The 10,464-nt window shown below is 46.6% G+C and overlaps 1 protein-coding gene across 1 annotated transcript; it reads right to left on the reverse strand.

Moving 5' to 3' along the window:
• Positions 1–3,192: 3,192 nt before the first annotated feature.
• On the reverse strand, positions 3,193–10,431 carry C3H2orf81 (chromosome 3 C2orf81 homolog). Its single transcript, XM_060187549.1, has 4 exons — positions 10,255–10,431; positions 5,002–5,223; positions 4,694–4,915; positions 3,193–4,593 (listed from the first exon to the last, which is right to left on the reverse strand). Exons 1-4 carry the CDS (start codon positions 10,270–10,272, stop codon positions 3,259–3,261), a joined length of 1,797 nt encoding a protein of 598 aa, XP_060043532.1. The 5' UTR covers positions 10,273–10,431; the 3' UTR covers positions 3,193–3,258.
• Positions 10,432–10,464: the final 33 nt, after the last annotated feature.

Raw genomic sequence — 10,464 nt, forward strand, 5'->3', positions numbered from 1 at the left:
TTAGTAGTCCCATTTTAGTTATATTCCAAAGAGCCCATGAACATACTAGTTTTTTTTTTTTTCCTGAGCCTGACATCTGATATGCAGGTGGGTCCAAGTTATTGTCTGGGGAGATAATGTCATGTCTGGAAAAATAACCGGAAAGCTGGATCAGGGAAGAGAGTAGCTCCCAAGTATGGGAAAGGTGTATGAATATTGTTGGCTGTAAGCCCCATTGATTTGATCTGATTTGGAACCCATATTCAGCTTAGGAGCCTATGTGACCTCTGCATACCTGTAGATCTGAGCTCACATTCTATGGTCATGAGTAGGAACGTTCCAAGCTGCCCCAATATCAGGACCCATCTTCCTCAGGTGTAGCATAGACTATGTTGTCCATCCCTTCAGAGGATGGAACAATCTCCACCATTGTTGATCCAAGTTGAGGGCAAGGCCTTATGGGGGCCCACAAAGGGGCCTATTGTGTTTTTCATGATAGAGATGACTGGTAACAACGGAGAGAGGGATTTATTTGAGGTCTAGGCCCATCATGACTATTTGAGAATCTCAGGACTCCCCGAATAGGGCCCCAGCTGATGGGGTGGCCTAATAGTAACTAAAGAGTCATCATTAAAGTATGCCAGTCTTGCCCTTATTCAGCTTTTGTAGTCCTTACTTTGATAAGGTTAGCTTTGGAGTGACTGAGGGAAGTGTAATAGGAAATAGGTGAGGAGGGTATCTAAGTCTAAGTAGACACTATATCATTAGGAAATTTATGGTGTCTTTTTAGGTCTTTCTACTTGCTTGCTGCATATATTAACTCCCCTGCAGACTATTGTGCACTATTGCTTTCAGGTATATATTTTGCCCTAATTTATGGATGCCTCCAGGGTTATTGCTGGAGCTCGGTCCCTGCACTACGAATCCACTGCTCCTGGAGGCCATTTCCCCCATTTTGTTGCCCTTGTTATTGTCATTATTATTGTTGCCATTGCTGTTGCTGTTGTTCAGTAGGACAGAGAAATTGAGAGAAGAGGGGAGACAGAGAGGAGGAGAGAATGATAGACACCTGCAGACCTGCTTCACCACTTGTGAAGCGACCCCTCTGCAGATGAAGAGCCAGGCGCTTGAACCGGGATCCTTACATTTGTCCTTATGCTTCATGTCATGTGCACTTAACGCTCTAAAATACTGCCCGACCCCCATGAGACTGGTAGAAATTTTATCAAGCAGCAATTGATTGATTCTGGAAATTGATTCCCATGCTTTATAGCTTGTAGGCATAGTTTCATCTTCAGTATGATTATACATTCCAGGTTTGGTCAAAAAAAAAAACAAAGAAAAAACACTTTCCAAAGGAGATTTTGATCAAACAGGCTCTCCACAACCCCTCAGCGATTTTGTTTTTACTCAGACTCAGGTCCCATGTTTGTTTGTTCCCTTTATATTTTTTATCATTTTTTTTTAATGTTCGATCAAAATCTTTCCTTTGGAAAGTAGTTTTGTTTTGTTTTTACCAGAGCACTTCTCAGCTCTGGCTTATGGTGGTGCAGGAGCCTGGGACCTTTGGCGGTTCAGGCTTTTTGCATAACCACTATGTTATCTGCTCCCAGTCAAGAAGAGTATTGATCAATTACAGCTATCTCACTTTGCTGGGATCAACCTGTCCTGTCCCAGGAAGTCACATCACTCATAGAGGGGATAGTCTAATTAATGCTAGTACACTGGAATCTGTTCTCAAGGTTTTAGGGCACATTTGAGCAACAAGGTAAAGCCAGTACCTATGTTCCAGGCAGATCAGAGATTTGTCAAAAGAACCTGATGCAAGATGATTCTGAAGGAGCATGACTTAGTGAACAACCTCTAGTCTTTGAACCACCAGAATGATTATTGAGCTAAGATACTAGTTAGAGTACAAGCAATTTGAACAATATAAAAACACAGATATGTGGCCTGGGAGGCAATGCAGTGGATAAAGTGTTGAATCCTCAAACATGAGGTTTTAAGTGCCATCATCATCAAGGCATATAACAGACTGATACTCTGGTTCTCTCTCTCTCTCTCTCTCTCTCATAAATAAATGAATAAATAAATCTCAAAAAAATACAGATAGTAATAAACTATAAGAAAACAGTTTGTAATCCTGATACCAATAATATCAGCAGAGGGAGATGATTACAAAGGGAGAACAAACAGAAAAGAGTAAGTCTAAGCACATGACCCCACACATTATGAAAGCAGTCCTCTATTCAGACTTGTCCTATATGATCATATTTGTCCTATATGATTTACATGGAAATTGTATTTTTTCTCTAATAACTGAAAAGGTTCCACTTTGCTGTACTGTCAGCAATATCCAACAACTGCCAATTAGTGATAGTAAGGTTGAAATGTCAACTTTCCTGTAGAAAATTAACATTACACAGACTTTAACCTTTTAGCATAATTACTCAAGTATACTGGCATTCACTACAGCCAAAAGCAATGAGGAATCAGTTTTCTAGAGTTATAGGAATATTGAAAATAGCACTGCATAAATCTAAAAGTGTAATCAATCTACTTTCTGTAGGAATAGCAATTAGAAGAGTATGTGGGGTAGGGGTCAGGTAGATCACACATGATATAATGTGCAAGGAACAGGGTTCAAGCACCTAGCCTGCTGGGAGGGGAAGGGTGGGAAACTACCAGAATGGTGTCTTTCTTTCTCTCCCTATCTTCCCTTTCCCTCTCAATTTCTGTCTCTATCCAAAAATAAGTATTTTTAAAATATTATCATTATGATACCTCCCCAGCCGGTTAAACAACCTCCTTCTCTTCCTCCTTTCTCTTCCTCCTTTCTCTTCCTCTTCCTCCTCCTCCTCCTCTTCTTTTAAATTGAGTTCTCTTTATATATAATAGGCCTAAAAGGGCATCAAGTTTATTGAGAAAGACTTTGCTTGCCTGCATAACTTTTAACTGGTTTCATCCCAAAATGGGGTCCATCTGGCCATTAAATGTTTTCTGTATGCCTGGATGTGCCTGTGACCAAGCATTCAACAGTGACCTAGCTGTTTGGTTGTCCTGAGACTTGGGATAGCTATGTATTTTGAGCTTTGCTGCTGTTTTCTCTGTTTCTAATATTTGTAATATTTGTTGCAGTGTTCTGTCTCCTTCCAGGTCCAGTTCAGTGAGAGCAGACTTCCTTGAAAGAAATTAACAGAAATAGCAGGCCAGTTCTTTAGGCAGCTCAGATGTTTATTTCTGGCAAGCAAGCAGAAGGAACGTCCAACTGCCTGAGGTTCAAGGATCAGAAGGGGGCAAGTACCTGGGGGGCTCTGACCACATTTTGAAGGTGGAGTTTTTCGTTAGCTGTGCCACAGTCACCTGAGGCTTTGGGGCAGCTGCCTGGATGGGATGCTGCCCTGTAGGAAGAGAGATGTCATCTTTATCCTCAGACTGGGGCACTGCAGAATTGAGCAGCACTTGGGTGGTTGGGTTCCACAAGCTCACACCAGGAGTCAATTTTATTGCTTCTGGCAGCAACAAGGGCTTCCACATGACTTGGGAAGTGGCCTTGAGCTTCGGCATAGGCTGAGGCCACCTGTAGGGATCCTGGTCCTTCTGACCCTTGCGGTCCTCCTGCTCCAGGTCTTGTGGATGTGCTTGGGTGCGGCCCGCCCACATCTCGCCCAGCATCCTGGCTTCTGCCTCCCAGCCACGGGGCCACTTGGACACCGGCCATATTTGGGGGTTAGGGATGTGGGTCATAGTGTCATGCACAGAGTCCGTAGCTAGAAAACGACGTGCTGGGCTAGGGAAGGGCAATTTCGACCCAAAGTTTGGGGACTGTAGGCCTGAGCCTAAAGGTGGGAATAGGCGTCTAGGGTCTTGGCCCAAATCACACAAAGAAACGCCAGGCCAGAGAGGGACCTTGACTGCCTGGGAGATGTGAGACTCTGGGCGGGGGCGCTGCGGTCGGACCTGGTGCTCCGGCTTCTCTGGGCGCTGGCACCTGCCGGAGGCTTCCAGATAGGGCTCATTGGCTCCTGGGTACAGAACCTCCACCTGCGGGCGCACCCAGCGCTGGGGCAAGCGCGCGGGGTCCAGCCGCACCAAGGTCGGCCTGTGCCGCGCCGGGGATGGAAGGGCGCTTAGGGATTCAGCAACCGCAGGGGGGCGCCGTGGCTGCAACCTCGCGGTGGAGTTGTCCACCAACACCCCTGACGCCTTTGGGGACACCTTCTGCCTGAGCTGTGGCCCGTCCCCCGCCGCGTCCGGCTGGGATATGTTTAAATAGAGGTCTTCGAGTGACAGCGGGGTGCTACCCGACTGTGAGCTCTCAACCCAGGGCAGGGGGCTGCCTTCCAGGGACAGCTCCAGAGAAGGGTGGAGACTGCCCATGGACCCCAGCTCCACCGAACCCTGGAGACTCACGTCCAAGGACCCAGCCGAGGATCGCTTGTCTGTATCCTGGTCCTCCAGTTCCTCCCCTGCCTCCTCATACAGCTCCGGGGTGGGTGGGGGATCTTGAGTGACCCTCGACTCAGGAGTCTGCTCCCAAGAATCCGTCTGCCCCTGAGAATCTCTGCCCGTCCACCGTCTTCCTGAAGGGCTTCGGTCTGTGCTCCTCTGACCCTGGGAAAATGCACAAAGATGCGTAGTGAGAAGTGGGAAAGGGGATAGAGGAAGTAAGGGCCTGGGAAGTGACGGGTAGGGGTGGGAGGGCTGGATTTACTTCTCTCTGGAGGGTGTCTTCCAACTCCACAGAGACAGACTGGTGCAACACGGGCACGGAGCCCTGAGCCCAGGAGTCTGTGGCACATGCTGAAGGCTCCTCATCCTCGCCCCACGTGGGGTCATCAGCCACCGCAGCTTCTCCCTCATCCCGGGCCAGGAAGCGCCACTCTATGATCTGTAGCATGGCCTCCCGGGCCTGGCTAATGGTGAATGGGATGCACTGCAGAGGCAAAGAAAGGATCTCAGTGCTGCAGGGGGAGTGGGGGCTCAGGGGGAGTAGACACGGAAGATGTGGCCCAGACCCACCTGCTGGCTGAGGTAGACCTGGAAGGCGGCGTCCATGACTCGCGAGAGCAGATCTGCTAGGATGTCCCCCACCACCTCTTCGCCCTCCTCCACAGCTGTGAGTGCCATCCACTCGGCCTCATTGAGTCGCCCTGGCACAATGTCCACCTGCGGCACAGGCACAGTAGGGGGCCGCACTTTTTCTGCCTTGGATCGGGTCATTCCTCGGTCTCGAGCCTGCCTCTGTTAGGTAAGAATAGGACAATCAGGAGAGGGGGTCGGAATGAAACTGAAAAGCAACTAGAGGCTAGGAAGATATTTCCTGGAGTAGACTAGCAGGAAAGAAAACTCTTTTCCTTTTTTTTTTTTATTTTTATTTTCTTTATTTGATAGAGACAGCCAGAAATTGAGAGGGAAGGGGGTAATAGAGTGGGACAGAGAAAGAGAGACATCTGCAGCACTACTTCACCACTCATGAAGCTTTCCCCCTGCAGGTGAGGACGGGGGGGGGGGGGTTGTTGGGGGGGCTCAAATCTGGGTTCTTGCATACTGTAACATGTGCACTCAATCAGATGTGCCACAACCTGGCCCAGAAAAGTCTTTTCAAAGGGTCAATTTACTAAGAGCCTAGTACATGACATACTTTTTAGGTGCTTGACCTATAGATTGTTTCATTTCATTATCAGAGCACTGATCAGCTCTGGCTTATGGTGGTGTGGGAGGCTGAACCTGGGACTTTGGAGCCTCACGTGTGAGAGTCTCTTTGTATAACTATTATGCTGTCTACCCCCGCTCTAAAGATTATTTTATATTTTTTTTTCCCAGAGGACTGTTCAGCTCTAGCTTATGGTGGTGCGGTGGATTGAACTTGGGACTTTAGAGCCTCAGGCATGAGAGTCTCTTTGTATAACCACTGTGCTATCTACCCTTCCCCCTTATGTTTATTTTTATAACTTAAAAGAATCAGAGAGAACAGAGCACTGTTCACCTCTGGTGTGAGGCAGTGCCAGGGATTGCATATGATTTAGTTTAATTTTTTTTAATATTTATTTATTCCCTTTTGTTGCCCTTGTTGTTGTTTTTTTATTGTAGTTACTATTGTTGTTGCTGATGTCGTCATCATTGGATAGGACAGAGAGAAATGGAGAGAGGAGGGAAAGACAGAGAGGGGGAGAGAAAGATAGACACCTGCAGACCTGCTTCACCACCTATAAAGCGACTCCCCTGCAGGTGGGGAGTCAGGGGCTCGAACCCGGATCCTTACACAGGTCCTTGTGTTTTGCGCCACGTGCGTTTAACCCACTGCACTACCGCCTGACTCCCTGATTTAGTTTAATTTTTATACCAGCCCACTGAGCTCATTTGCAAACCCATTGAAATTTTACTATTATTTGTTTGGGATCACACAGTAAATACAAGCTATTTGTGGTTCTAACTCCAAGATCCTTGGTCTTTGTTCAAAATCATTAAAAAAGGTCAAAGAATTTAAGAAAGAGTCAATAAATGGTGCTGAAATTATTGTTGCTCAAAATCCCTTCCCTTCAAATTAATTCGTGGGATATTTACCCCATGGAATACTACTCAGCAATCAAAAAGATGACATTGTGTCCTTTGGGACAAAATGAATGAATGGAATTGGAACTGATTATGCATAGTGAAGTAAAGAGGTGTATGACAACTACCTGATGGTTTCACTCATGTGGAATCTAGAGAACTAAAGCATTAACTTGCAGGCACACACACAGAGAGAGAAGTAAGCAAACTCTAAGATGTCTACCGATGGGAAAGTAGAAGCACAGAATTTTGGTGGTAGATGCTGTGTGTAACCATACCCTATAATCTTACAGTCTTGTAGACTACTATTATTCACAAATTTCAAAAATGATTTGATAAGGAAAGAAAGAGAGAGAGAAAGAAAAGAAGGAAGAAACTAGTCCCCAAATTTTGTTTTAGGGACATAGAAATTCACTAACAGATTCTTGGGGACCTTTTCACTCTCCCCTACAATTGTTTCCCTTAATCTGGTTCCTTTCTTTATTTTTGTTTTTGTTTTCAGTTTTTTATTTGTGATTACCTGTGAGTTACAAGACTGTATAGTTCCACACTATACCTGCCATCAAAGTTCTGTGTCCCCACCCTCCCATCTCCCAAAGATAATCACCATAGTTTTCAGTCTTAAAAACAGTATACTTGTTTGTTTTTTTTTAACCTGATTCCTTTCAAAGTTGATCTACAATCATAACCTTCCAAATCTTTGTTTCCCCAATTCCAACTGTATTATCTCATCATTAATATTCCATCAAAATAGGGAGTCAGGCAGTAGCGTAGCAGGTTAAGCACAGGTGGCGCAAAGCACAAGGACCTGTGTAAGGATCCTGGTTTGAGACCCCCGCTCCCCACCTGCAGGGGAGTCGCTTCACAGGCGATGAAGCAGGTCTGCAGGTGTCTTTCTCTCCCCCTCTCTGTCTTCCCCTTCTCTCTCCACTCCTCTCTGTCCTATCCAACAATAATGACATCAAGAACAACAATAACTACAAAAATAAAACAACAAGGGCAACAAAAGGGGGGAATAATAAATATTTTTTAAAAAAATATTCCATCAAAATAATTGTACTCCAGATCTGATATTCCCTAAACTTCACACTGAATCTCCAATCCATTAACCTATGTCCCTTCTCCACTAGTGAGAACAGTAGAGTGGCAGTCTCAGGGAGTGGGCCACTGCCCAGACCAGGCTTGGCTAGAACTGGTAGAAGAGAGTCAGTATTTAGACTTGCCTTCCCAGGCCTTCACGTGGTACTCATGGTAGTGATCAAGCCTACATGCGGCTTGACCAGAGGGGTTGAAAAACTGTTGCAATGAAAGTTCCTCAAAACTGTCTTATTTGGGAGTCGGGCGGTAGCGCAGCGGGTTAAGTGCAGGTGGCACAAAGCACAAAGACCAGCATAAGGATCCCGGTTCAAGCCCCCGGCTCCCCACCTGCAGGGGAGTCGCTTCACAGGCGGTGAAGCAGGTCTGCAGATGTCTGTCTTTCTCTCCCCCTCTCTGTCTTCCCCTCCTCTCTCCATTTCTCTCTGTCCTATCTAACATCAATAACACCAATAACTACAACAATAAAACAACAAGGGCAACAAAAGGGAATAAATAAATAAATAATTTTTTTAAAAAAACTGTCTTATTTTAAAATGTCCTCTTAGGTGGCTCAGGTGGTAGTGCACTTGGTAGAGCATCCATGTTACTATGCACAAGGAACCAAGTTTGAGACCTGCATGGGGGAAACTTCACAAGTGATGGAGCAGAGCTGCAGGTGTCTCTCTTTTTCTCTGCTCTCTAACCTGATCTGTACCTCACCCTCTACCAAAAAAAAAAATGCCACCAGGAACAATGGAGTTATGCATGCACATAATCCCAGTGAAAAAAAAAATTAAATGTTTTGTTAAAAAAAATAATAAAAGGGCAGAGGAGGTAGCTTCCTGCCTGAGACTCCAAAACCACTGGTTCAATCCCCTACACCTCCATAAACCAGAGCTGAACAGTACTCTAATAAATAAATAAATAAATAAATAAACAGTTCATTAAAAAAGAGACCTTTGAATGCAGTGTCAGAATTGTTGCATCCATCTCTCCTCCTGGAATTTTTTTTTCTTACTTTTTTTTTTTTGCCTCCAGGGTTATTGCTGGGGCTCAGTGCCTGCACTATGAATCCACTGCTCCTGGAGGCTTTTTTTTTTTTTTTTTTTGCTTTTGTTACCTTTGCTGTTTATTGTTGCTATTACTATTGCTGTTGTTATTGCTATTGTTGTTGTTGAATAGGACAGAGAGAAATCGGGAGAGGAGGGGAAGACAAAGACGGGGAGAAAAAGACACCTGCAGACTCACTTCACCACCTGTGAAGCGACCTCCCTGGCTGCAGGTGGGGAACTAGGGGCTTGAACCGGAATCCTTACACTGCTCCTTGCACTTCACGCCATGTGCGCTTAACCCGCTGCACTACCGCCTGACCCCCTGGAATTCTTTTTTGTTGTTGTTGTTGCCATTGTTGTTTTATTGTTGTAGTTATTATTGTTGTTGTCGTCATTGTTGGATAGGACAGAGAGAAACGGAGAGAGGAGGGGAAGACAGAGGGGGAGAGAAAGATAGACACCTGCAGACCTGCTTCACCGCCTGTGAAGCCACTCTCCTGCAGGTGGGGAGCCGGGGTTCGAACGGGATCCTTATGCCGGTCCTTGTGCTTTGCGCCACCTGCGCTTAACCCGCTGCGCTACAGCCCGACTCCCAGTGTTTCCTTTTTTTTTTTTTATTTCTTTATTTACTTATTGGGGAATTAATGTTTTACATTCAACAGTAAATACAATAGTTTGTACATGCATAACATTTCCCAGATTCCCATTTAACAATACAACCCCCACTATGTCATTCATCATCTTTCATGGACCTGTATTCTCCCCACCCACCCACCCTCCCCAGAGTCTTTTACTTTGGTGTAATACTCCAAATTCTTAAAATATGTATTTAGCATCATCTCTCCCAATGCCTGAACAATTCTGGTTTATCCATTTAAAATTGGGTACCTCAAAGGGCTAGGTGATGGCGTAATTAGTAGAGTGCACATGTTCCAGTGCTCAAGGACACGGGTTCAAGTCCCTGGTCCCCACCTGTTGAAGTTCACCAGCAATGAAGCAGGACTGCATCCATCTCCCCCCGCCCCTCTCGTTTCCCTCTCAATCTCTGTCTCTTTCCAAAATAAAATGAGGAAGAGAAGAAAAGAGAGAAAATTTGTATCTCCAAGAGGTTTACTACACGTCTTGGGAATTGCCATCGTCACTTCTCGTCCCCGGGGTTTGCGTCGCCCTCGGGCCCTCCCCTCCAGGTCCTGTGTGGCAAAGCCCATGAGAGGGGCGTCTCAATTTTTCTTTTCTTAGTTTTTCTTTTTAATTTATTGGTGGTTTATTTTATTTTATTTATTTATTTAATGGGTAGAGACAGCCAGAAATCGAGAGGGAAGGGGCGGGGGGTTGAAAGAGAGAGAAACCTGCAGCTCTGCTTCACCACTCGCAAAGCTTTCCCCCTGCAGGTGGGGACCGGGGACTCGAACCCAGTTCCTACAGCAGTGTAACACTTGCGCCCAACCAGGTGCGCCACCACCCGGCCCCGGGTCTCGTCTTCTGTGCCTGCTTCCGCAGTCGTCTGGCGTTCAGCCCCCAGGACAGCAGGCGCCGGCCATAACGGGCGATCCCAGGTGTGGTTGGTCCCTGCCCGCCAGCTGTCGCTCACCGAGCCTTCGTGCGACATGGTCCAAGCTGCTGCTCCGGCCCGGGGGGTTTCAACAGCCGCGCTGCCGGGTTCCGCGGCGGCTGCCTAACGGTCGCCTTGGCAACCGTGCCACGCGCCAGGCGGATGCGGCCCGCCCTCGTTGCCTGGGCAACCACACGCCTCTCAGGGCTGCGCTCCCCGCCTCACTGCCGTGCGTGCGTGCGTGTGCGT

Source organism: Erinaceus europaeus, chromosome 3, assembly GCF_950295315.1.
Source record: "Erinaceus europaeus chromosome 3, mEriEur2.1, whole genome shotgun sequence".
Lineage (NCBI taxonomy): Eukaryota > Metazoa > Chordata > Mammalia > Eulipotyphla > Erinaceidae > Erinaceus > Erinaceus europaeus.

Bases quoted from the DNA above. Each gene is read 5' to 3' on its own strand.
- C3H2orf81 (XM_060187549.1), bottom strand. The intron at 4,916-5,001 runs GTGGGTCTGGGC...TTGCCTCTGCAG, and splicing joins AGGTCTACCTCAGCCAGCAG to TGCATCCCATTCACCATTAG. The intron at 4,594-4,693 runs GTAAATCCAGCC...GCATTTTCCCAG, and splicing joins AAGACACCCTCCAGAGAGAA to GGTCAGAGGAGCACAGACCG.